This window comes from Catharus ustulatus, chromosome 25 (assembly GCF_009819885.2).
Source record: "Catharus ustulatus isolate bCatUst1 chromosome 25, bCatUst1.pri.v2, whole genome shotgun sequence".
NCBI lineage: Eukaryota > Metazoa > Chordata > Aves > Passeriformes > Turdidae > Catharus > Catharus ustulatus.
In genome coordinates, this window is record NC_046245.1 from 6,024,118 (window position 1) to 6,051,866 (window position 27,749).

The window sequence follows — 27,749 nt, forward strand, 5'->3', positions numbered from 1 at the left end:
TGTGTTTATTAATGTGAATAGATTTTACCTTAAGCCATGTTAAGGTACTGCAGCTGATGTCACAGTGGGTTTAGTGTGTGGGCTGCTCTGCAGGAGGAGATGCTCCATGTGTGTGCAGTGCAATTACACAGCCTGAGGTTACACCTCATACAGCTGAGCATTGCAAGAATTGGGATCAAGTGCAGAGTTACCGATTTAGCCAGCACAGGTGTGACAGGGCTCACCCCCCAAGAACTGTGTGGTCTGTTTGGTGTGTTTATGTCTTTGCAGACATGTCACAGTGTTGGATGAGGTGGAGAATCCCCCCCACACTGCTCAAAATTACCGTGCACATGGGCCTTGTTGGGAGCTGTTATTTGACTAAAGTACAGTAAATTCACGAATACAAGCCGCACTGAGTATAAACCGCATTGCCGGGTGTTGGCAAACATTTTGTTTTTGTCCATAAATAAGCCGCACCCGAGTATAAGCCGCTCTGTCCTTCGCAGCGAGGACCCGCGTGCAACAAAGTTGCCAAATAGTAACAGAACCGCTGCAGGGCGGGGTTTACTGGCTTGACTCGGGCCATGAGGGCTCGAGGCTGCCAACACGGCTGGGTGGCCCAGCTCGGCGCTGCTGCTCGGCGGGGCTGCTCGGGGCCGGCCGCCGCCACCGCTGGACTCGGTCACCCCGGCCCGGCACTGCCCCGCGGCGGCAGGGGGGGCACAGAGCCCGTCGGCACCCGCGGCAGCGATGGGAGGCAGGGATGTAGCCTGCCTGCTCCTGCGGCGGCGGCACACGGGGACGGGACAGGAGAGAGCTGCCCTGCCTTCCCCACCCCCTGTGCTGCCTGCATGGAGCAGCTCCACCCACCGCGCAACAGAGTAACCAATTTGTAACAACCGCATAAATGCAGGGTTTTACTGGCAGGAGCTCGACTTTGCAGTTTGCGCTGACTTGGTTTGCACTCCTGGGGTTGAAAATGTCAGAAAATTATTCACATATTGGCCACTCCTGAGTATCAGCCGCATTTCCGGTACAGGAGCAAAATTTTGGTCAAAACGGTGCGGCTCGTATTCGTGAAATTACTGTATTTCACAGCAGCCTATTTGATGCTTTAAAAAGCTGATTTATTGTCACATGAAAGTAATAAAGCTGCTTCTTCAACTTTCTAAAGCCACAGTTCCTGCCAGTGTGACCATTTGATGTGTGAGGCTTCAGCAGGCATTGGTTCTTTGGGACACAATTGCTTATGGCTTCAGGGGTAGAACTGCTCCTGGCAGTGTTGTAAACCAGCATTAGTCCCTGAGTTATCCTCTGTTAAATTTCATTTCAGATTTCAAAGCTCTTTTCCTCATCTGTCTGTAATCCCAGGCAGAGGTCTGTTAGTAGCTTGTGTTGTATTTTGCAGTTTCTTTTTCTGGTATGGCATCTAGAGATTGATTTGGTAGAAATGGGAAGTGAAATTGGTGCTGTTGAAACACACAATAGTAAATTTTCCTGGAAGACTGATTAAAACCTGAAAGACTTTTGGCTTTTCAACTAAGTTTTAGATTATTTTGTGTCTTCTGGAGTCATAACTAGATAATTTCTCAGAATAATTTTCCTAATTAAATTTCCATGAGCTTTTGGCAAAGAGTTCTAAAGGTAGCAATGAGTCTCTAGTACCGTCCTGTTCCCTGGACACTCTGAACTTGGATTTTCCTTTTTTATCCATCTCTATGAACAAAATTATTCACGTTAATTTGAGACAAAATAGAAGTCGTAAGTGCAATGCTGTCTTAGCACGTGAGGGTTTCTGCTGTGTGTGTAGTGACAGTGACCTCTGTTATTGTGCAGCAGAATGACCTACCTTGACTTTTAGAATTGGGTTTTTTTTCTTTTCCAGTGGATAGACTGTAGGGATTACCTTCTGCTTGCTCTGTATTATGTGGTATGATCTTAGAAATGCTGCATTACAGCTTTGATTAACTGCACTATAAGCAAGGTTACTTTTGTCACGTGATGCATATCCTTAATTTTTTCTTCTTTTGGTGTTTAGCATGGAATGGGTAAAGCTTTTGGAGTCCAAAATAAGGTTTGGTACTGATTAAGCTATTCATTCAGTGGTGATTTTTACAGTGCTTTGCCAAGAGATTACAGAGGAGATTGCGTACGCTGAAGAGTCATTGCTTCCATTCCAGTCTTGTTCTCTGAACTTAGGTTCTGTGAGGAGCTTTTCAGGGTGATCAGGGAGTGATTTGGACTTTTCAGTCCAAAATTCATGCTAGTAGCGGGAATAGGCTGTCACATGGAAATTGTATGTCCTCTGCTATCCTGTTATGGTGACATGTGACTCAAGGCTGAAGAATCTTGAGGTTGTTACCTGGAAAAGGTGGCACAATTTGGGCATTAATCACAGCAAAGCGGAGTAAATTCTAGGAAGGTCCTAGAGGCACTTCTTGAGCACAGACAGCGATGGTGTGTCATATGCTGCAGGTGCCCTGAGGCAGTCTGGCATTTTCTGCATGTTTGAGTAAACAGGTAGAACAAACCTGGGAATAGATCTGGCAATGGATCTCTTGTAGTTCTCTGCTCAGGGTGCTCAGAATTCTTGGTAGTGCTTCTCTGTGGGATGGAGGATGGGAAATAGCTTAATGAATAGAAGAGGGTAAACTGAGATGGAACAGGTCAGTACTTCAAAAATAAACCAGGAGCTACCATTTTATGCTTTAGGATGAATAACAAGAAATCCTTGCTGAGCTACACCATGGCAGTCTGTAGCTCCTCAAACCTCTGTACATATATATTGTACAGAGCACACAGAGAGCTATTCCCCATCTTTGCTGTGAGATGATGTTCACAGCTGGGGGTTCTCCTTTTCTATTCCTTTTCACAGGAATATCTTATCTGAGTCCTTGCCTGCCTACATAACACTGCCAAAGCTTCTGGTGTGCTGGATTTTCTTTATGCAAGGCTACTGAAGGATTTAAAAACAAGAAATAGATTTTTTGTTTGCCTTGAGGTTTTTCTATTGAACTCAAAATATCCCTTACTTTCTGAAGAAGGTTGAAGTAGCGTAAGAAATCAGAAGGCAGTAAGGGGAAAAATGCCCCATGTTGCATATTTGACAGACACGTGTGCACATGGCAGTCATGGCTTGTGCCACAGAGAGGAATGTTCTGCAGGGAATGGCAGGAGCTCTGGGTCTGGCAGGGAACACAACCAATTGTGGACACAGACCCACAGAATCCAAGGTGAAGTTTGATTCATAGAGGCAGGGTGTTACATCAGGAAGAAGAAAATTGTCCTTCCTCACACTTCCCATCATCTCCCTGTGGCTGTGGGGACTGAAGAGTCATCCATCTCTCCTGAAGTTATGAGGGAAATCTCTAACACTTGTTCTGGGAAACATTTCAGTCTCACAATTAGGGCTTTCAAAGCCAAGAGCAATAAAAATCTCCAATTTTCAAAGCTCTTAATTTTTCTTTTAATAAGCCAAAAGAGGAGGTTAATGTGCTGGTAACCTTCTTGGGCTTACTTGGAGGCTCAGTTTTGGAGGTTTTCAGACAGATTACAGTGACGTGGTTTGTGGGCAGCTGAGGAAGATTAAAAGGACTTAGTCATCCTCCTGGGGATGAGTCTGCCCCAGTCTCCTTGTGCAGAGATCACTTAAACCCCTTGAGGTATCTTCAGGCAAGAGAAACATGTTACTGTGTGCACAATGCCCCTTTTCCTGCTATGAGCCCCCTAACAAGATCTGCCTCACACATGGGCAGGGTCGTTCTCAAGGTATCCTGTTCTGCTGGGACAGATAAAACTGAGCATTTCACAATCCAGAGGGAAGACTGATACTTTTGATGTTTATAAATAGTGTGTAGTGTTCAGGCTTGCATCCTTTTTAAAAAACTGTGTTTAAAAATGGAGGAGCTTCATACCAGTGCCCTTTGCAGTGTCTGGAAAGAGACATCTTGAAAATATTTATATTTATAAGAATCTGTGCATCAAAGTACCTATAGCTATTGTACAGCTCCACTTCTGTTTGTCAATTCTATGTTCATATCCTTTCTGAGGGGTGTTCATTATTACATCCTTTTACAGTATTTTCCCAGAGAAAGCAAAATGCAAATGATGTGGATGATAGGCAGAAGGAATATTTCTGTAACTCACTCCCTGGTAAGGAATTGTAACAACACAGATATAACGTGACCCACATTAAGGTGGTATAAAATTGAGTAATGGAAGGACTTGAAATATGCTTCTTTAATGAGGAGCAGATAGTCTGAATAAACTTATGCCAACAACCAACCGTGAAAGACAACAGAAAATCACAGCTTTCCTCCAATATTTGCTAATTGTCCAGAGTTTTGCCAATTACTGATTACAATAACAGTCCACTCAGGGATTTTGATTTCTTCTTAAGGTGAGTGCAAACAGTCTGTGTTTCAGTTTGGCTGTAGGATACATTTATGAACAGTGTGTGGTCTGGGCTTCATGGTTTCCCTTCCAGTATCCCTGGAAACAATGACTTAAATTCCCAGTCCTTGTGGGGAGCTGGGAGAGCTCCTGGTGGTCTGAAATGGCTGGAAGTGCTGTGATATTCTTGGTTCTAGAAGCTGACAGAGTGTAGTGTCATTAAGTAATATAAATACATGATCCTTGTGTTTATTAGATAGATCTTCCAGTACAGCATCTCCCCATGTTGTGTTCACAAACAAGGGAGGTTGTTCAGAGAACGATTGAAGATGGGAAGCCCAGTGATCAAATATGAAGTGAAGTGTCTTTTAGGTGTAGGAAATTAAATCTTCCCTGGCTTACCTGAGGAACAGAGGGTTTTTAATCTATCAGTAAAAGATAAAACAAGATTCAGCCCCTTCAAACTGAAACTAGAAATATCCAGACTGAAAAAGAAAGGAAAACAAATGTTTACAATTTTTTTTGAGAATGAGAGTAATTATTTATTGGACCATTTTATCAGGTTTTTTTTTGTGAAGTCTTCATTACACTTAAACCACAATTTGGTATTTTCTAAAAGGAAAGTTTTCCTCAAAGAAGGTCTTAATTACAGTACCTCTTCACAGAAATTTGGTAGCTTGGTTTATTTAGGAAGTCAGATTAAGGTCCCAAAAGTACTGTTATGGTTATTGGATTTTTGAATGCACGCCACTTGCCAAAGAGAAGCAAATGGTTGGTCACTGGATTTCTGTCAGCAGTTGTCAGATTTCAATATATGATCTTTTGTGACATGTTTGGATATGTCTGCAGTTTGGCTTGTTCTTCAAACTGCCTCATCCTCTCTGATGAATTATACATTAACATTACTCTTTAAATTTGCAACCGATATATGCTAAAACAATTTTAAAGGAAATAACATTTACTACTATTACAATTGTAAATAAATTACAGACAGCCTCATACTCTGACCTTTGTGGTTATGCTGCCACGTGTTTGGATGTCATTGTTAATGGATTTGCCTTCCTGTTTCCATTCTGTGTTCTCCAGTGAATGCCAAATGGAAAAATCTCATCCTCAGTGTAGAGCGCAATTACAAAGGATGTCTTGGTTGCCTCCTCTGTCGCTTATCATAACCAGAGCTAATACTGTAACAAGCTTTTGTTATTATGACTTTGCTTCTGTATGTGGTGATTTAACCCAGAACCCCCCATGTGCTGGGCTGATCCCCCAGTGTGGGCAGCAGGGCAGGGGGAGATTCTGCCCCTGTGCCCCACTCAGGTGAGACCCCACCTGCAGAGCTGCCTCCAGCCCTGGGCTTCCAGCACAGGAAGGACGTGGAGCTGCTGGAGCGAGTCCACAGGAGGCCACAGAGCTGCTCCAAGGCCTGGAGCCAGGCTGGGAGTGCTGGGGGTGTTCAAACTGGAGAAGGATCTACAGAGTCCTTAGAGCCTTCCAGTGCCTAAAGGGGCTCCAAGGGAGCTGGAGGGAGACTTTGGACAAGGGCTTGGAGTGACAGAGCCAGAGGGAATGGTTTCCCATTGCCAGAGGGCAGGGTTAGGTGGGATATTGGGAAGGAATTCTTCCCTGTGAGGGTGAGGAGGTCCTGGCACAGGCTGCCCAGAGCAGCTGTGACTGCCCCATCCCTGAAAGTGTCCAGGGTTAGGTTGGTTGGGCTTGGAGCAACCTGGGCTGGTGGAATGTGTCCCTGCCGTGCAGGGATTGGAACAAGATGTGCTTTAAGGTTCCTTCCCACCGAAAGCATCCTCTGATTCCATGATTTATGCTAAATTCTAGGTTTCTACATCATGGTCTTCAACTTTCTATCTTCTGCTTCAATCCATGAGTCTCTTTCTGTATTAAGGGTTCCATACAAGGAGGTGGTGCTTACAGAGGTGATCCTTCACTTGTCATCATTGTTAAGCTGCAATAGATCAATTTATGTTGACAATGTAGTTATGGCAATCTCAATAAACTGCAGACAAAATATTTTTGGCTTTCTGACATTAGTGTAGTGTTGAAGGTTTCATGAGAAGTTTTGAGAAGTCTATCAGTGGAAATCTCCAAAGACAGACTGGATTTTTTTTTTTCTCAGGAGCAAAATAAGTATTGTTGACCCTGTCTGGGGCAAAGGAATGGAAATAGCCTTTGAGGAGGTTCATTCTGTATGTCTGTGATAGAGCTTTTATTCCCTGTTTTCTTGTCTGTACCATCAGAGGGGAATAGTGAAAGCCAAATTTCCATCTTAAATGTAAATTAAATTTCCATTGTAACAAGAGCACAGTTGAACTCCCAGCCCTGCAGTATGTTAAAGAACAGGGGGAAGCTTTAGAATCACAAAAGCAGGTGGGTTGGAAGGCCTTTCAAGGTTTTGAATTCAACCACATGCTCAGAGGCAGGCTGCTTGGGCCATTGTCCATTCCATTCCATTCCATTCCATTCCATTCCATTCCATTCCATTCCATTCCATTCCATTCCATTCCATTCCATTCCATTGAATTCCATTCCATTCCATTTATCTCCAGAGGTTCAGCAGCTCCTTCTGGCTTCCGTCCAGTGTTTGTCCACTATCATGATCAAAGACATTTTCCTCTCACACTAAGAAAGGACTTCCTGTGCTGACCTGAGTCTATTGGCTCCTCTCTTCCCACTGGGCACCTCTCCGAAGAGCAGCTCTGTCCTCCCTGCAGGAATGTGCCTCCTTTACCTTCTCTTCTGTCATGCATCCTGTGCTCCAGCCCTTGATCACAGCCTGCATGTTGGTGTCCTTCCACTGGACTTACATAGGTCAATGCCTTTCTGTGCTGGGGATCCCAGAACTGGGCAGAGTGCTTCAGCTGGGCACTTGAAAACAGTGAGTAGAGGAGGACAAGTCCCTTCCCTGAGCCCACTGGCACAGCTGAGGGGCTGCTGGCCATGCTGCCAGAGGATGCTGCTGAACCTTCTGCAGCTGCCTGTCCATCACATCTGTGTTCTATGGAGCTGTGTTCTGGAATGACTGTCCCAGGGCCAGGACTTGGCAGAACTTCCTGAAGCGCCTGCTGGCCCATTTTCCAGCCTAGCTAAGTCCTTTGGAATATCAGCCTCCAGCATTTCAACTGCTCCAGACAATTTGCTATCAAGCATAGACTTGCTGAGAATGCAGAGTCCTCCTATAACCCATGAAGCATTTTGAAGGGGATGATCACGTTTGTCAGGAAAAATTTGCCTGTGGTAAATCCTTGCTGACTGATACCAGTCACCTCCTTCATATGGTAGAAGTAGCTTCCAGGAAGATTTTCTTCATAACTTTCCTGAGACAGCAGGGCAGTTGCCTGGCTCATGGTTAGCTGTGCTCCCAAAGTTTATACCAGTCCAGACTTTTTAAATAAATAGGTATTTTTTGGGTTGTATACAGCACTTTGGTTACTCTTGGGTACCTGCAGTGATAAACTGGATGACTCCATTGCCGTAATCTGAAAGGAATGACAGCCTAAGGAAAGGCCCAATAAAGGAACAACAGCCTATGGAAAGGCTCAGTAAAATCCTTCAGCATTTGCCTGCATCTCTTAATTTGCAGAGCTGCATGTCTTGAAGTTTACTCTAACATGTGTCTGTTCCAATTTTGTCTGAAAGCAGAGATTGTCTGCACCCAGCATGGGCAAACATTTTAAATCCTTAAACCTCCTTGAACCTAAAGACTATCCAAAGCTCTGTCCATCTGTTTGAATTTGATGCTGTTGCCTGGTGTAACAGTGTGGAAACTTCTCAGGTATCAACAGCTCCCAATCTCCCAGTAGTCACAGCTCATTTGAACCTGTTGTAGCTTATAGTTTTTTTCCAGTTTCAGAGAAAAAGATGTACTTTTTTTGCCTCTTAGTTTATGTTGGTTCACCAGGTTGGTTTGTTGATGGCTTTATGTCTTCTTATTTCATTCTGGCTTTGAGCTTTTAATGATACTGAAGGATGGAGAGGCTCATTGATGTTCGTGGGTTGTGAAAGAAATCTGAGCACATCATTACTGGCTTATGAGTTCAGTGCAACAATTACTTTCTGTAATACCTGCTCATTCATAGCTGACTGTGAGGAAAATGAATGTTTACACAGTTGTAAATCTCTTCTGAAAATATAAGAAGGCTTCTGAGGAGCTGGGAGTAAGAAAGGGGAACCTTGAAATATATGCAGAGGATTTGATTTTAGCAATGTCCTAGTATTGCCCATAATGTTGAAATTTCTATCACCAAAAACACTGAAACATATCATGTGCAACAACACAAGTAGTCACAGCCTGCAATAATAGGACAGTTAATGCATTCCTCACAGCCAAGAGAGTGAATCTCACTACAAGGAGGTTGAATTTTTGTCCCTGATGCAGTTCTGCTGGCTGTACAGAAGAGCTGTGTGTGCTGCCGACCTGACAGCTGAGAAAGGGCTTTACTTCATCCTCTTCCAGTGTGTCGGTCAGCTTTGATATAAAACACAGGTTGTCACTTTGGGGTGATCCATCTCCCCTGTTTTTTCATCATGACAAAATGTGGGAAGGCTATCTGAGACTTGGGAATAGCTGATGGATATTCCCTCTTCACCATCTTAGCTTGTGATCTGCATTTTGCTACTTGCAGTGGGCAAACCCCTCAGCTTCTCATCCTCATCCCTGGAAGTGTCCATGGCCAGGTTGGACAGGGCTTGGAGCAACTTGGGCTAATGGAATGTCCATGGCAGAGGGTGGAACAAGATGAGCTTTAGGGTCCCTCCCAACCTGAACCAGTCTTGGATTCTGTGATTTGTGAAGAGCCACTTACACACTTTAATTTTAAACCTTTTAACCAGATGTCCTACCTAGCAGTAGCTGAGAGAGTATCTGCCGCAGAGGAAGCTTCCACTTGCCCTGGAGAGAATGGGGTTTAAAAAAATCTTGGTTGTATTTGGTTTAGATTTCAGCATAGCAATAGTTAAACAAGGACCTGCAGCAGACTCAGAGGTGAATAAAGAACCACTTGAAAGTGAAAAAGACTTCAAAAATGGATGTTAAACTTATTACAGGAAAGAGAGAGAAATTCCACCGTCAAATATGCCTTTTCTTCTCTGCTCCCTTTTTCCCCCCTTACAATTTATCATGAGCTATTTAACTTAAACTGTAATCCAAGAAGCATTTAAGCATTGGCTCTGCATGTGCAAGTTTTAAATTGCATAGAGCAGGCTACTATTGACCCCTGAGTGGAAATATTCATTTTACTTCTTTCACTATTTAATTTTACTTTACATTGCTTCAACTTAATTTATTAAGGACTTCAAGCAAAGCTGAATGTGTTCCTGGTGAGATCCAAATTTAAATCAATGAGTTTATGGAGGGGTTTGCAGAGGTATTACTGAGTTTATTTTAAAGTATATGTGCTCAGGCCCAGAGGTGATGCTCAGGGCTGTAATCTCACCTGTTTGAATGATTGCTGGGTGCTCTGGCATGGGGAGAGGCAACTCTAATGCACAGCTTTGGGACTCAAATTAGAGCCCTGATGAACAGCACAAGACAAACTCCATTTATGCTGTCTGGATTGGCTACAGTGCAAGTCTGAGAGAAAAAAAGACTTGTGAAATACTTTTATTTTGAAAATCATGGCTTAAGTCATGCCAGCAGTGTGTAAGGATGTACTGAAAGGGAAGCAAAGGTGACTGATGAGATCTGCTTTTGAAAGCAAAGATTCCAGCTTGTAAAGATCCTCAGATGCAAATCTCATTAACCTTAAATAGAGAAACCACTCCAACAGATGAAACAGGGCAATGTAGCTCTGAGAGGGGTGCCAGCACTCATCATTGGAGGTGTCAGAATTGAACCCAGAATTTCTTCTGTCAGGCACTGTTAATAAAGTAAGGAGATCACATTGATGGAGAGGTAAGTACAGGATCTAGAGCTGACAAATACATTATTTATCTGTGAATTTTAGCATTCCAATATGTACCAGGAATGAGGAAGACAAATCCCTTTGGATTCACACAGGACCATCTGGAGTTGTGCCAGCAGATGAAATTAGAATCATAGAACTACAGAACCGTCAGGGTTGGAAAAGATCCTCAAGATCATCAAGTCCAGTCAACACCACCACATTCACCTCTAATCCATATCCCCAAGTGCCAGGCAGCTTTTGAACACTTCCAGGGAGGGTGGCTGCAACTGCCCTAAGCAGCTTGTGCCAATGCTTACAACCCCTTTAAGGAGAAAATGTTTCCTAATATCCAACCTAAACCTCCCCTGCTGCAATTTGAGCCATTTTCTCTCATCCTTTCTGACCGTCCTGGCTAGCAAAGTAGATGATGTTTTGTAGCTGTTTCTTGTAAACTCTGCCTGGGGTGAGTGTATTCAGCAGCTGGATTTGGCGGCTTGGGAGGTGTCCCAGTGAAAAATTCAAGATAGGGCAGGTTCTGGGTGTCTGATATTGATGGATAAGGAACTGGGGACCAGAATGTCTCAACAGCTGTTTGTGCTCCTGAGCTCTCCTTTTTATCTTGGATATTTTCTTGAGGACCCAGCTGTCCTTCCTGTGGCCAAATCCTTGGTCCTGGGAGGGCCGAGCATTGTTCCTCTGCAGGTGGCACCAAAATGTCACCACTTGCAGCACTGTCATCTCCACATGGGAATTTGTGCTGGCCTGAATTCTGCTGTTCTGATTCAGTAAAACCAACACTCTGAAACTCTCAGCTGCACAATACTTTGATGAACTGAAAAGCAGAACCTTTTATGTTCCAGGCTGTCATTCCATGTTTTACATTTCTCTCTTTAAATGTGTGGTCTGTATATTTAGAAAATAAAGTTGTTTGATTGCTTAAGTTATTAGTAACTGCAGAGCTCTGGTTCCTTGGCTCCTACCAACCATTACAAAAGAAAAATTATCATCACAGCATTCCATAGAGATTGTTGGAGTTGAATATGATGTGACTGGCAAGTACATCTTACTTGGTTAAATATTCAGGTGATTCATGTTTGCCTTCTGGCACCAGTTGTTTCAAAACTGTAAAGCTTTTTGATTGGAAAAAAAAAGTGGCTGTTAAATTCAATGGCAACTTTTAAAAACAAAATACTGAAAAATTTTGAGAATTATTAAAATTAAAAGCAAAACTAAAATATTATTTGTTAAAGAAAGAAAAAAGAGATGTGGAAAATGACCTGAATAAGTCTAAAGCAGGTGGGCTGCATTTGAGCTCTGCTAGAACAGTTCTTTTTGTTTGGTTTTGGTTGCAGTTAGTTGTGAGAAAGATGTTAGAGTACAGCTAACAACAGCCTGCCTAGCTGTGTGGGAATGGGTCGTGGCAAGCAAACTTCTTGCTTTCGGATGAAGTTGGAGCTCCAGTTGATGAAGGTGACAGATGTATTTTTAACCCATTGTAATATGGTTGACTATTTTAATTAGTACATCTTATTTAGTTAATGAGATTACTGCTAAGAACAAGCAGAGGTTGTAGAAAATAGATGATATTTGACAGTAATCTCATCCTCTTTTGGAGAGGTGTGGAACTGGGTCCAGGCAGGAATGTACTAACAGATCAGTGTTATTCCATAACCCATCATAGGATTTATTAGAACCAACTCTGAAGTTTCCTTGATAAAGTGTCCATGAAACATGCTGGATACAGAAGGCATCTGTATTTCTAGTTTATCCAGAGAAATCCAGAGGGTTTGTTAAACTGGCACAGGTAAATGTGCCTTTTAAGGTGAGCAAATCTGTGGTTTGTACATCTGAGAAAAATACCCATGTCCTAGTTCCTGACTGGGGGACTGTCTCCTTAAAAGCTGTAGTTTGAGGAAAAGAACAAGTCATGGGAAGTGTGGTGAGTAACAGGCTAAATGAGGCTGTTGTGTGATACTGTGGTGAGAGGGGTGAGTTTGTGGGAATGGGAACTGCCAGTCAGCATGGTTTCCTGGAAAATCTGCCTCTCCAGATAAACATAATCTTGTTTCATGTTTGACTTTACTTGAGTGGTGTCTATAAATATGTACAAGAAGCAAATATTTCTTATACCAGAGGGCTTCTTATTTTGTAGGCAAAGATTTAATGAGATTTACTGCCTGGAAGATGAAAAGCCTGATCAAACTAGAGATGAAAAAAAGAAGTTTCTCGCACCACTTGAAGCCTTTCTGTGAGCTCTCAGTGAGCTATGCTGATGTGTTCACACACCTTTGAGTAGCCTCACAAGAAATGAGTAAAAATGCTGTGGTCTGTCCTCTGCAGGAGGGTCATAGTGGCTTTGGCTTGCAGTGACTCCTCAAAAATCACCCGATGCTGCAGCTCAGAGGTGGGGTGTGTTGCAAGGATGGTGTGATAGCTCAACCCTATAAATAGCTGCAGGGTGGGGGGCTTCACTTTCTGTGGAGCTGGCAAGATGGAGACAGGAGCTGTGGCTCTGAGGTGCCAGCTCCGCCAACAGGTCCAGCCTTGGGCTCCTGTTCGGCACTGGACATTCCTGGGGCCTTGGCCAGATGGTTCAGCCCTTCAAGCTGTGAGGGAGGCAGGCTGTCACAGGCCTGGAGCTCAGTCCTGCTGAGGTAGATGATCATTCGCCTTTCAAGTTCCTGACAGCGTTTGGAATAAGCTGAGTTTGCACAATGATCACATTTGCAGAACCTGCTTATTTCTAGAAGTGTGGGGAGGCTTATGTGGAAGATGATGTTGGGTTTAATTTTCTAAATGATGCATTTTGTAGCTGCCATGATACCTAGAGCTGTGTAGCTACCACTCTGATTAGAAGATGCAGTGAATGGGCATTCTTAAATGTGATGAGATAGTGTGGTCTAAACAGGCTAGGTACAGCAAATGTCAATCTAGGGATGCAAGTGTGTGCGTGTGTGCAAAAGTGTTTGACTGTGTGAGTGTTTGAGAGTGTGTGGGTGTGAATGTGTGAGTGTTTGAGAGTGTGTGGGTGTGAATGTGAGGGTGTGAATGTGTGAGGGGGTGTGTGTGTGAGGGTGTGTGTGTGTGAGGGTGCGTGTGTGAGGGTGTGTGTGTGAGGGTGTGTGTGTGTGAGGGTGTGTGTGTGTGAGGGTGTGTGTGTGTGAGGGTGTGTGTGTGTGAGGGTGTGTGTGTGAGGGTGTGTGTGTGAGGGTGTGTGTGTGAGGGTGTGAATGTGTGAGGGTGTGTGTGTGAGGGTGTGTGTGTGAGGGTGTGTGTGTGTGAGGGTGTGTGTGTGTGTGAGGGTGTGTGTGAGGGTGTGTGTGAATGTGTGTGTGTGAGTGTGTGACCCCAGACTGTTTCCCTTTGGTCATAGCTCAGTGCTCTCCATGCGAAGGTTGTGGGTTCAATCCCCATATGGGCCAGTCACTTAAGAGCTGGATTCGATCCCTCTGTGTTCCTTCCAATTCAGATATTCTGTGATTTTCCCTTTTCACTCTTGACGTGTTAATAGCAAATCCTTTTTTATTTTGGCAGATGAATAGGCTTTTATTTATTACCTTGCGTTTTTTGTCCTTTTCTTTCCCCAGTTACCCAGTGGGAGACTCTTCCATGCAGCAGCAGTTATCTCAGATGCTATGTACATCTTTGGTGGCACAGTGGACAATAACATCAGAAGTGGAGAGATGTACAGGTTCCAGGTAATTTGCTGATAAACTTACTCACTTCCATACCAATTCCTCATGAGTCCTGTCTGTGGAGCGTCTGGTTTAGCTCAGCCATGAGCTCCACAGCTTTTGGTCCATGGCCTTCCTACAGGCAGCCTCTGTATTTCAGATTCAGCTTTCAAAGGTCAATGTGTGTCTCTAAAATCTTTTGAGAAATGTTATTTGGACAGACATTTTGGTAAGGTCAAGCCCTCTAGTCCTTCTGAAGTCCTACGGAGATCATGATAACTTTGACAAGTCATTGGAAAGTGTAGCAGATGGATTTACTGTGTTATTTCAATCAATTTGGCTGTTCCTCTTCATGTACTGTCCTGTTCAGGGCTCTGGGGCAGAGTGTTTTGTATTGTGGTTTTATCTCCATGCAGTTCTCCCACTCCCATCCCACAGAACTATGGGAATTGAAAATTTTAAATTCAGGATACTTATACTAGATTAAATCCCACATACACTCAAGTTTATTTTTGTTGCATGGCACTCTCAGACAAGTCCTGAGAGCAGGTCCCAGCCCCCAAATCCTCCCATCTGGAAGTTGTGATGAGACACAGTTGTGTACTCTGTCCTTACCCTCACCATGATGGAAGCCCTTGCATGTGTTTGGTTTGCTTGGGACATTCTACTTTATGTGTTACACTGAGGCTGAGTTTATAAGAAATTCCAGTGATAGTGGATGTAACCTTGGCACTTTTAGTTATAGAATCATAGAATCAGGAATATACTGAGCTGGAAGGAACCCACAAGGATTACCAAGTCCACCCCCTGACCCTGCACAGACATCCCAACAATACCACCCTGTGCATCTCTGAGAGCATTATCCAAATGCTCCTGGAGCTCTGGCAGCCTCAGAGCCATGCCCATTCCCTGGAGAGCATGTTCAGAATTCTCTGGAGGAAGAACCTTTCCCTGGTACCCAGCCTAACCCTCCTCTGACATTGCTCCAGCCCTGCCTTGGGTCCTCTCCCTGCTGAAGTGGAGCAAGGGGAGATTGAAGCTGTCCCTCCACTGCCCTTTGTGAGGAAGCTGCAGACCCTGAGGAGATCTGACCTCAGGCTCCTCTGCTTCAGTGTGATTTGAGATTTGAAGTTTATATAGCCACTGAAATAAATTCTGTCTTCTGTGGGGTTTTATTTTTCCAGTTTTCTTGTTACCCTAAATGCACTCTCCATGAAGACTATGGAAGGCTGTGGGAAAACAGACAGTTCAGTGACTTGGAGTTTGTTTTGGGAGAGGTGAGTAGAATTTATTGGAGAAGTGCCAGTGGGGGTGTTACTGTGTGTGTGGTGTATTTGCTGGGAAAAAGCAAATTGTGCAGTGGTTGTGCCAGAAACCCTGGGAATGAATCACTGGTGAACTGTCTGCCTGGCTTAGTAAGTTTCACTAATCCAGATAAATATTTAAAGCTGCAATGGAGAAAAATGTTTTGAACTGAGAAGACTGTGGGTCACTGACTTAACCTGAATTTACTGAAGCGTGTTATATAAAGTTGCAACATTAAAATTTACCAAGGACCTCTGTATTCCCAGGTCCCGTTGCTTCCTAGGAAGGCAGGTCAGTGTTTTGCAAACCTGTTATCATTTCAAGAGCCATTTTTAATTATTGAAATAAAAGAGAATGAATAAAAGCAGTACTGGGGAATGGTTCTCTAGTAATGACAACAGTTTTAAAAAATTAGCAGAGAACAGGTTTTCTGAAGATAAACATGAGAAATTTGAACTTACCTGCATTCCTTTTGCAAAAAGAAGTTTGAAAAAGCTTTGCAAAACTCAGAGAACAGACCCTCAACAATAGGTGAAATAAATTATAGCAAACAATAGCAAAAGAGGGACTGCTATTTTGAAAAGGGAAAATTAAACAGAAAATCAGATGCAACAATAAAAAGTACTGTATGTGATACAGCCACTTCCACTCAGTGAATATGACACAGTGAGTGGCTCTTTCCCAAAATGGTGTTTGCCGTTAGCCTTTGGGGAAATGTTGAATTGTTGAAGTGTTGAATTTCATCTGTATGTGCAGAGCAAATGTAAGGCTGCCTTTGACTCTAACTTGAAATGTATTGTAACCTGGGATTCAGCCCAGGTTTCTATGACTTCTGCCATCTGCCAGGACCATGTGATTTGGGGATAAAAGTTGAATTGATTTCTACCTTTGCCTTTGGCAGAAGGAGGAGCGAGTCCGAGGGCACACTGCAATCATCACCGCTCGCTGCAAGTGGCTGAAAAAGAAAATCATGCATGCCAGGGAGAGGGTGAAACAGGTGAGTATTTTGGAAAAGTAGCCTTGTAGCAAGGTAAGGCTTATTCTGCCCAAGTTTGGGAGTAGGGTTGTCAGGAGAAAAGTAGTATCTGCTGAGACAGCTGGAGGATGGGAGCAGTGTCTGATGCTAAGATGCTCTTGAACAAGTGAAATAAAGAGGGTCATTAGTATTAACGAAGGCGACTGGATGTGTATCAGGAGTGTAACATGGAGGAGCCAGAGTTAATCCAGTTATCTGGATTTGACAGTGTGGTTCTTGGAGGCTCTCGTAGCTGTCTGAGGACTAATCTTGTGGAATGCCCCAGAGAGGTGTGTGTACCCTTCCTTGTGGGGGAGGTAAGAGCTGTGTCATAGCCCACAAGATCAGATGGATTAGAGGGAAGAAAGGCAATGCTAAGGGTTTCAGCTGCCTCTGTTCTCTTAACCTTTGTGTTTTTTTACTCTTTCCAGAGGTGGAAGTCTGGTGCCTCTGATCATTGTCTATTAATTTTGACTTATTCCAGCTTTTCAGCAGCAAACATTTAAGGGCTTTTGGGGAGGTAGTAGCACGCAATCTGCAGTAAGATGTGGATACCTCACTGCCCCCCAGTTAATTGTTTTGCCACTGGAAAGGCTGTAGGAAAAGGCTGTTGAAGTGAAACTTAAAGTAACAGAGTGCTTTAAAATACTTCTGTGCAGCACTTGGTGCTCTGCCTTTGCAAGGCAAGGTTTGTGGAATCTACTCCCATCTGTCCCTCCTTCACAGAGTGAGGCTGTCCCTGCTGTGGGCAGAAATGTGAGTCCAGTGCAGTTCATTCCTCCCTTGCTCTGATGTCCTGCTTCTGACCTGTATCCAGGAGCTTACTTGTGTTCTGATCCATGTGTCCCAGGATATGGAACAGTAAGTCTAAGACACAGGAATTCCTTGTTATCTTGAAGATGATCCTGAAGCTAAAGAGATCCTGGGTCTTGAAGAATATGGAGTAAGGAGGAGGATGCTCTGGTTTGGTGGTAACTTGTGCCATGTTTGGGTGGTTTTTCTGTTTCATTAGAAATCAAAGCAAGACATTGAAGAGGAGGGGCACAGCACATGCCAGAAGGATGGGATTGGTGGGAATGTCAAGCTGTGCCGACTGCAGCCACTGCTGGAAGTGCCCATCCGAGAGGCTGAGGCGCAGCCCTTTGAGGTGCTCATGCAGTTCCTGTACACAGATAAGATAAAGTATCCCCGCAAAGGTAGGGCAGGATGGAGTAACACTGGCACTAGGGAGGGGAGGGGAGCAAACGTGTTTTGAAACAGCAGGATCCAGAATTTCTAGGTGATCTGTCCTGTTCTGAGCACTTAATTACTAACCTGAGATTAAACAAAAAGCAGATTTTTAGCAGAGCATACTAACCATGTGCTTTTTTTCCCCCCATAATTCTTTTTAAATATCAAGGAAGAGCAAGTTCTTTATCATTCCAAAAAGTGTGAAAAACCGCAAACAAACAAAAATATTGTGGTATTTTGAACATCACAGCATCCTGCTGCAAAGGATCATGTATCTAATCCTGGTTTATTTCCTTTTTCTGATATTATTTTGATCTATTTTAAACTGAACCCACACAGAAAGGTGTGCAAGCCAATATTTACCACTTGTTAAAAATCCAGTCTGAAGGAATGCCTCAAGAAAGGAGAAATCCATTTGATGCATTCATTGAAGTTCTCTGAGTTAAAAACACTTGTGGGTAGGAAAGTACATAATAGCCAGAGAACTTGCAGCAGCCTGGATTCCCCCGCTCCTGGCTGTGTGAGTGGTGAGGGCTGTGGGGCAATGGGAGTGAGTCTGGATAGGACTGGATACAGTGAGGAACTCCAGCTGCTGGGGCTGGAGAAGCTGCAGCCATGGGGCACAGTGAAGTACAGTGCGGTACAGCTGTCCTAGCACTGAACTTTGCTTCAGCATAATTCCCAAGTTCGTCCCTCTCTCCAAAAATAATTCTCAGGAAAAAAGTGCTATGTGTCCATTTGTGCCAAAGCTTTCCCTGTGAGGAGGCCTGTCTGAGAATGATCCCACTGACTGGGGATGAGGGACCTGCTCCCTGGATTCTGCTGACATTGCCAGATCCCGTTTCCTCACCGTTCACTGGTCCTCTGTACCTTCACCTTAAGACAGGCTCAGGCCAAGGGAAGGCTTGGACCCCTCAGCTCTTCCCATTGTTATAGACTTCCCAGACAGCCTGCCCCTCTTTCCCAGCCCATGAGAGGTTCTCCCTGGTGCTCCCCCTTCTGCTGGGATCCTCCATGGGCCCTGCCGTGCTCATTTGTATTCCTAGTTGCTCCTCTCAGTTCAGAGAGCAGCACCCTGGGGAGCCATCAAGACACTGAGGTAATGGAATTGGGCATGCTCATCAAATGGGATTTTCCAATTAGACACAGGGAAGGCACGTGACATGCAAAAGGGTTTTTCTCTATTAAAAAACAGTTAGAGCAGATGGGCAGAGATCTTCTATGAGGAAAGCAAAGACCATAGGGGATTATTCCTTGAGTTGGTTTCCCAGTAACCCCATTGCAGTGGCCTACAATGGTCCCCTCTGCTCCTCTCTCATTTCAGCCCTTGTAGATCAGCTGTGGGTTTGTGTAGGCTCAAGCACAGAGTGAAAGCACAGAGTACCTGCATAAGGGTCTGTCAGAACCAGGGAGCTGATTGTTAATGCTGTGTAAAATTCAAGGACTCTGGGCAGGGCTGTTGGCAGCTGGGCACTGTGAGAAATTGGGCTGCAAGCTCCAGGGCTTGTCAGGGATTTTAGAGACTTCACTTTCTTTGGAGCGTTTAAAAAAGTTGTGATGCAGATTGTCACAAAATCTTTGTCTAAAAAGTACTTTGAGTTGGCTTTTACATGTTTCAAATGTGAACCTACTAGTATTGATTCAGATTTTTTTCTGACCAGGAATGGAATTTTTTTCTCTATAAAAATACCCCAGCCACTCCCTGTTCTACTATTCTGATTGTTCCAGTTGATATAAAAAATGCTTTTAGAAGGGTTCCTCTCAGTGTTCTGTGAGCTCTCCAGTAGTTTTCCCTCTTGCAATTTCAGGTCATGTGCAGGATGTGTTACTCATTATGGATGTGTACAAACTGGCCTTAAACTTCAAGCTCTCTCGGCTGGAACAGCTCTGCCTTCAGTATATTGAAGCATCTGTAGATCTGCAGAATGTGCTTATTGTGTGTGAGAATGCTAACAAGCTTCAGCTGGATCAGCTAAAGGTAATCACATTCTGCATACAAAATAAGTGGTAATAAAATTTTAAAAATAAAATTTATGTAATTAACATTTGGCCAAAGGTGCCAACTTTTGCAGCTTCATCATTCCTTTAGTTACAGTTGCTTGAGTATATTTAGCATGAATTGTCCTGCAGTGGCTTGTGATATTATGTAGGCTTTTTTCAATATGTGCTCAATATTTTTGCATATCTGCTTTGTAGAATGTCAAGGGCAGAGTGACTTTGGCTCTTCATCAGTTCACTCTTGCTGCAGCAAGATGGAACCAGTGCATTTCCTCCTGGTCTTGCTGTGCTATATATACTGACGCTGAAGATAGGTTCTTTCATTTTCTACGTGGAAAAGCTGAACTCTGTTCTCTGGCCTTTGCATTGAAAATCAAAATGTGCCAATGATTCTCTGTCTCTGTGGTGGGTGAGAGGCTTTTGGGTGTTTGGTGGCAATCAAGGTAGAGTAGACCCCTGTCTGCAGCCCAAGAGGTGCTGGCAGTGCTGATGCCAGCACAGTGCCCAGAGCCAGTTCTGCTGAACCTGCAGGGAAGCAGCTGCTGCCCCCAGTCCCAGAGCCAGAGCAGGACCATGCAGTACCTGCTGATGATATTCAGCCTGTACACACCAGTGACCATATTGCTGGTGGCTATAATGCACCAGCATTTCCTCAGGCACTGTGTGCTTACTGCATTTGGGAGAGGAAAGCCTCCAGGAGGAAGCAGCAGGGCCAGCAGCAAGTGTAAATGCTGGCACAGCCTTTGGTGCATAGCACCATGGTGCCATCAGCTCCCCAGAAGCTCAAGCATTGGTAGATCTGGTGCCCCCTCCTGCCCTGGCTACCTCTGGAGTGACAGGGGCTCTTACACATGGCTCCAGCAGGGCAGGATCACCCTGAGCTGGCATTGTCTCTGCCCAGGTGCTCATTGGTCATCATGGGTGGTCCTCTTTAGAAAGCTGCTTTCTAGCATCCCAGTCATGATTTAAAACATTTCACGGATGAGTCCTGACAGATACCTTTGGATCCCAGGTGAAATAAACTGTCAGAAACAGACAGTAGTAATGATTCTTGGGGTGAACTTGTATACCCACCTTATGGTGAGCTGGTGTAGATTGCATTTATTGCTTATAAAAGTGTCCTGAGGGGATGCCTTGGTTCATACTGGGAAATGAAGTGCCCTTTTTTTGTCTCTTAACTATTTAGCATTAGGTCTGCTTCATTTGTCCTCTTTCCACCACACTGAGTTTTGTAAGAAGTTTATCATACAAGAGCCTTCCAGAGCTCTTGATCTGTTTGCTGTGTTTATGGAAAAGGCTCAGGCAAAACCCAAACAAGGAATCCTGTAAGCTCTTTGGAACCTTGATGGGGAGTGTCAAGAGTTAAGATCTCTTCACCCTTTTAATTAACTTTTGCAGTCTAATTATGTTGAGTTATTATGGGATAGCAACCAATCTTCATTATCTCCGTGAAGTTTTCAGTATCTCCTGAGATTCCTGTTTTAGAAAGCTTTGGAGCAGCTCGATGGGCAGTTAATCTCTTCCTTCTAATATTTCTAGGCAAATTTTTCTAGATGCTTGGAATTATCGTGAATTTCCTGTTCAAGTAGGAGCCTAAATGGTCATTTAGGAAGAATGAGGATATCACTGTTGGATAGTTCCAGCTGCAGGATTCATGTGGAGGGTGTAACATTTATGGGATGCTGTAAGATGACTTCAAACAATAAACCATAATTTTCTTAATTAATTTTGGTGTATTTTTAAGGAACATTGCCTGAACTTTGTGGTGAAGGAATCCCATTTTAATCAAGTCATAATGATGAAGGAGTTTGAGCATCTTTCTTCATCCCTCATTGTGGAGATTGTCCGGAGAAAGCAGCAGCCTCCTGTCCGAACACACTCTGACCAGCCGCTCGACATTGGTAACCTTCCTGCTTAATCCCTTGTGCTGGTTTGCCTTTGCTAATGGTTTGTTTAGCCTGGGGAGATGTCTGGGAAGCAGCCCTCTGCAGCCCACCAGTTCCAACTGGGATAACTGCTCAGGCTCTCTCCCGGATGGAGAGACGGAGCACAATAGTTCTTTTCCCAGTGAGTTTCAATCAGAACGGTGTCCCATCAAAGTACATGGGAAATACAGTTGTGTTCTTGCAATAAGCCATCCTGATCCTGTTCAGAGAGTTGAGAGAAGGAGCAGAAGGGTGTAAAGAATGATCCAAAAAAGGCATGGACAGCCACTGTAGGTGGCTGAAGGGTGACAGAGCTGAGCAGGGAAACAGCCTGCTTGAAGGTCTTCATCAAGGAGGAGCAGGAGGAAGGAGGATCTTGTGAATAAGGCACTCTGTGTGCATGGGTAAAAGGCACAGAAGATAGGGAGCAGAAGAGAAAGATTTACAGTTTTATTGTGGAATTCATCAAGGGCTGATTTGGGACTAGTCTTACTCAACATTTTCACATCCTGACACACAACACAAGGAATGTAATAATGAAATTTTCCAAGGCCACAAAGTTCAGAGGCATTGGCAGTGTTGGTGTGGAGTGCTGCACAGAAATAATTGAGAACTGAAAAGAAAGAGAAGGAAGCTAGTCCTGGAAGGTTAGGTAGAAAGGCTTTGGCTGACATTTTTCCCAGGGAGAAGAGATACACTGGCTGGGAAGGTGGCACAGCCAGTTCTGTATCCAAAGCTGGAATGGTGTGAGAGACCCAAACATTAAAAGCTAAAAGATAAACTTTGAAAATTTGAGTGAGTTCGGGGCAGACTTGGATGTGCTCTATTTCTCAGTTGTGTATTTACAAAGGTTGATTAAAATATTATATAAAAGAAGCCTTTGTTGCTGATTTGGGAAAGATTTTTTCATGAAGACACAAAATTTTATATTCCTTGTGGTTGGAAATAGTGCAAAGGGAGGGGAAAAATTAGCTTTCATATCTGTAGAGAGCACCTGTCAGTGTGGCCACAGCTGGAGTTTGCTGTCAGTGGCAGAAAGCAGAGCTGACAGGTTTGGTTCTGAGAGGGGCAGTAGGGAATGAACTGTAGTGGGGAAGGATGAAGCTCATTTTGCTCCGAGACTGTGGAAGGACTTGACTCAAATTCCCACTGAGAGTCCCAAAGCAAAGAGAGGCTGGAGCTCTGGCTTGGCCATGTATTAGTTTGATGGTACCTGGTTACCTGGACCTATCATGTCTTTATTTCATTATGTTTAATTTCAGGAACATCTTTAATTCAGGATATGAAGGCTTACCTGGAAGGAGCTGGGACTGAATTCTGTGATATCATCCTGCTCCTAGATGGGCACCCACGGCCAGCCCACAAAGCCATCCTGGCAGCTCGCTCCAGGTGAGCCCTGTTCCTAACACTGTACCAAAAGTGTGTGTGAAGGACAGTGCAGGGCTAGCTAGTCTGTGCTCAGCTGGCTTGGTTTAGAAGACAGGGAGGAACTTAAATCTCCATGAAGTGTTAAGATGCAGCTTTGCTCAATGAGTGTAATAAGCCTTTAAGCAGTAGTGATTAATTTTTTTTCCATTTGATACCCAACAGGGAAAGATAGGAAAAAATTAGAACTGCAGAGATTCTGCAGAGGGTATGTGAAAAGCTGCACTGCAAGACAAAGCATCTGTAAAATTACAGGAAGGGAAAAAGGGTGGAAAACATAAGGTGGTTTCAGTGAAGTGGAAAGCAACAGAGGTCCACTGAGGTCAGAAGGAGCCTTTTGACAGTGAGCAATTTTTATTGTTTCATGTGGAACATGAATTTCTTTCTCACTTTCTGATATTTGAGACTAGTTATGAATAAGCATAACAAAAAGAGACTAGAGTATTGGTATGCTTTGTGCAGAGAAAGGAGTCCACACTGCTGATGATGGGACTGTTCTCCCTCCTCAGGGCATGCGTGAAGTGGATTTGTCCTGCACTTGTTTGTTCTGTGGACCTGCACCTTCTCTTCCACCAAACATTAAGTGTTCACATCAAATTTTCAAATACCATCACAATTTTTTCCAGACCCAGTAACAATATTCAGTATTAGTTACCGTGGTATTTTACCAGAAGCATTTCACAGCTCTTAAAGCAGCCCTGATGATTGGCAGCCTGTAGATACCAAGGAAATTCATAATGCTTTAAGCTCTCTGCTGGGTTTTATGCAAATTAGAGAAAAAATCAAAGCACCATGTGTCCTAATTTTCAAGAAACAGACAAATTTCAGGTAGTTCTGATGGTAGTTAGGGGGATTATATTTGGAGTTTTCACTGTCTGACACACATGAAAAAATAAATCAGCAGTGTTTTTGCCCAGGTTGTCACCTGAATTTGTTGCTTTGGAAGCTGCAGTTCTGAATAGCAGCCTTTGAACAATACTGGGTTAAACCATCTGTCTGCAGAACGTGTTGTATCAGTTTTATTTCCCTTTCTAGTTACTTTGAAGCCATGTTCCGTTCCTTCATGCCAGAAGATGGACAAGTAAACATTTCTATAGGTGAAATGGTTCCCAGCAAGCAAGCGTTCGAGTCCATGCTTAGATACATCTATTATGGAGAAGTGAACATGCCTCCTGAGGACTCCCTGTATCCTTAGATTCCAAGGAATTGGAGGATCTGTCTGAGTGCATGTCCAGTAGGTCACCTTGCTTTTGCTTTGGATTGTGTTGCCTGGCACAGACTGGGAGAATGGTCTGTTGGGGATGTGTCTTGGTTTGAAAGACAGGTGTTGGTTAAGAAAGGCAGGGGCCTTTCTTGAAATGGACAGTATAAACCCCTCTCTCCAAATTATTATAATTTTGAAATTAAGGAGTTCTCAGGCAAAGATATGGAAATAGGAATAATAGGTTTTTACTAGGAAAAAATTAAAATAGAAATACAGTGTTACACAAAACAAACCCAAAACACTGACAGAGTCAGAGTACAATCTGACACCCGTCAGGCAGGGTGTTGACAGCAGTCCCATTAAATGGTGGCTGCATCCTCCTGCAGTGACAGATGTGGTTCAGCTGAAGCAGTGCTCCTGTACAAGGTGCTGTTTTCCTCCGAAGGTCCAGTGATGATGTAGGAGGGTCTGGTTTTCCTCTGGAATCCAGTGGAAAGTCTGCCCAGATGTTCCAAATCTCAGATTTTATCTAGGTAGGAAATGCTTGGCTCCTCCCCCTGGGTGGGCAATGGGATGATGGAATTTTATCAGTCATGCAGTGGGACTCAGTGGCCCTTTAACAGAGGATACCTCCCTGGGGGGAGGATGGGTTGTGGAAAATACAAAGAAAACTGCCCCACGTGGTTTTAACAGATGATGATAGAATCCATCCTGCTTTGCAAGCCAAGACAGTGGGGTACCAGCAGGCTCTGCTCTTTCACTCCTCACAGGGATTTGTTTGCCATCAACAAATTGCTCTCACCTTGGCTTTCTATTTTATTCCTCAATGGATGAACAGATACCTCTTTGCAGCACCTTACTACTATGGCTTCTCCAACAACAGACTCCAGGCCTACTGTAAGCAGAATTTGGAAATGAATGTCACAGTGGAGAATGTTCTCCAGGTAACTGCCCCCAAGCACTTCAGTTAGTCACTTAGAGGAAAGCCAAGGGGTCTGGTCAAGTGGGTACCCCCAGTTCCAGGTCAGTGAGACTGCCCAGACCTTTCCAGTGGCAGTGGCCCTATGTGATGTGTGGGAGCCCAGCCTTCAGCAGCAGAATTCCTTACCTGGTACTATGTCACTTCTGTTCCTGTACTGCAGGGTTCAGCAGGTACTGTTCACCTGGCTCCTCCTGAGCTCTCATCCCCCATTACAGAACTGTGTTTCTAAAGGTCTTTTTAAGATGACCACATGCTCAGCACTCAACTGTAAACCTTTTCTGGCAGACATTTGTTCTAGGGCAAATGGTGGTCTGCAGGTGACAGACATTAGTCTTGTTTCAATAGTGATGCTGACAGGATCTGGCAGTGGAATTTGAGCTAACAAAAGATACTGTGTGGTAAGAAAGCCAATGCCAGCTCCCAGGCAGGCAGCCTGAACCTCTGCAGCATAAGCAGAAGCAATTCCTGCTGATGAGCTCTTGAGGACTCCACACATTTTAAATCTAAGGCTTATTTTTGAATAGTTCAGAAAATACTCAGTTTGTAATGCAAAATGGAGATATTCCGTAGCTAAGAGGAGTTACCTGCTCTGGGTCAGGACTCTGTGCATCTGAGTTGTGCAGAATGGAAGTCACATTTTTGTTCCTGCTCTAGATTTTAGAAGCAGCTGACAAGACCCAGGCCCTGGACATGAAGAGGCACTGCCTGCACATCATCGTTCACCAGTTCACCAAGGTTGGTTGCATCTTTTCTGTGGCTTTTGAGAGCTGCTGTCCTCTGTCACTGCCTTGGTTAAAGACATGTTCATAAGAAAGCAGTTTAATTCTTCCTCATGTGAGACAGCTGAGAGCTGGCTGCATGTTACTGACACTTGCTGACAGGACTGCTAGGCACACTTCTCACACCAAAGTAAATTAAAGACTAGAACAAGCTAGTCTAGAAATGTGAAGCCCTTCCAAGCAGAAGTTACCTAAAATTGGTTCTATTTCCAGTTGTTCCAACTGTTAATTTTGTGCCACGCCCTTGTTGGGTTGGTGTGTGTATAGCAGGGTAAGTCTGTTGTGTATTGAGGGCACGAATCTCTCCCTCACTAGCAGTTATCAGTGTGCTCCTCATCCTTCCCTTGAAGTATTCTCTGTCATACATGTTTTATTGTCATGTGCTCTAAAACGGGGCTGGGCTCTCTGTGATATCCATGTTCAACAGTTGGGACTCCATGGTCTTAGAGGTCCTTTCCAACCTTAAAAATTCTGTGGTTCTGTTTTGATGGGATTACGCATTAGTGGCAGGAAAGGTCAAGAGCCTGATGTACTGATACTCCTGTCCTCACTTGAGAGAATAAGGATATTGTCATTTAGTTGTGCCTATGAGATGTGATCCCTCCATGAGAGTTCCCCAGAATGTCATCAGTTCATTGCTCAGCTCATTAGCATTGCTGAAATAGGTAGATAAATCATAGGAATTGCGATTTCTGGATGCTACACACATACTGATACTAATTCCCTAGTTAATATTCAAGTAGCTCGCTCTCCTTTGTGTATTTAAACTCACAATCCTTCTGGGGAAGAACAGCACTGCTATGTCCCATTAGTGTCTGGAGAGGAGACAGGATGGTATTCAGGCTCTTCATTAAATGCCAAAGTTGCTGGAGCATGATGCATTTTACATTCAGAAATAGCTGAAATTGCATAAAAAGCATTGAGAGTGGAGCCAGCATCCAGAAATCATTCCCAGAGGAGATTCCACAGTGTGAGGCTGCAGCCCCTGCCTTCATCCTGTCTGTTTTGTTCTGGCCGCATGAGTCCTGTGGAGCAGCCCAGTTCAGCAGGGATGGGGAAGGGTCCCACTGCAGGGTACAGGACATTCCTGGGGTTGAGGTCAGTGCCTTGCAGCAGCTGAGGGCTGAAATATCACAGTATCACTTCCCAGTGGAGGCCACAGGAAGACAAAGAGGTGTGATTCTCCCCGGAACACTCCGGGGGAAATGGACATTGCAATACTGGGAGGCAGCGATGGGAGCTGGAGGGCGTTCCTCATCTGCACTTCCTCACCAGGATGTGGGGAAATGTTTTTTATTTAAACTGTTGACTGGTAGAACAGTGTTCATCAAAACGTGGCTGGAAGACTGTCAAGCAGATGTGCATGGAGAAATCTCAATTATGCAATGTTTTCCCTTGGCCTGAGAGGCCTCAGTGTGTGATTCTTGGCCTGGGCTGGGTGACTCAGCGTGGCTGGGCACGGACACTCTGCTCTGCTCCTGTGCCAGCCACGGGCTCTGAGGGGAGTTTGTTCTCAGGCACAAGCCTGGTGGGTCACTGACGCTCAGGCAGGCTGGGTCCCTGGCTGTGAGATCTCCTGTTCTTTCAGTCACTTAATGCTGTTCTGGATTTGGACTGTTGAGGAGTTTTCTCCACAGCAGGAACCTTACTGAAGAGCTGTTCCCCAGAGGTTCACTGCTTTGGGCAATGTGTTTTCAGGCTCTTGTGTGTCAGTGTTGTGCAAAAGCCTTAATAAACCTGCTGTTGTGATGTGTTTGTAGTGACACCCTGATCTGTTCAGTGCATGCCTGGGGTGGGGGCAGGATCCCAGCAGTGCTAAGGGGGTATCTCTCCTTCCCAGTCCTAGCAGATCCTTAGACTGGGGATATTGCTACAAGCATGTCCTGAGCTCTTTCTGAAAGCATCCTCACCCATTTTCTTCCTGGCCTTCAAAGGTTGCTC

The 27,749-nt window shown here is 44.3% G+C and overlaps 1 protein-coding gene across 1 annotated transcript in view; it reads left to right on the forward strand.

The window, feature by feature from the left end:
* The window catches only part of LZTR1 (leucine zipper like transcription regulator 1), a 36,837-nt gene that overhangs the window by 7,538 nt on the left and 1,550 nt on the right, over positions 1-27,749 (forward strand). Inside the window, exons 10-19 of the mRNA XM_033080148.1 lie at positions 13,859-13,969; positions 15,130-15,222; positions 16,152-16,247; positions 17,278-17,461; positions 19,304-19,473; positions 21,238-21,394; positions 22,681-22,807; positions 23,879-24,028; positions 24,886-24,991; positions 25,684-25,764. Of these exons, the coding sequence (XP_032936039.1) occupies positions 13,859-13,969; positions 15,130-15,222; positions 16,152-16,247; positions 17,278-17,461; positions 19,304-19,473; positions 21,238-21,394; positions 22,681-22,807; positions 23,879-24,028; positions 24,886-24,991; positions 25,684-25,764 (1,275 nt within the window). The remainder of the gene's footprint in view (positions 1-13,858; positions 13,970-15,129; positions 15,223-16,151; positions 16,248-17,277; positions 17,462-19,303; positions 19,474-21,237; positions 21,395-22,680; positions 22,808-23,878; positions 24,029-24,885; positions 24,992-25,683; positions 25,765-27,749) is intronic.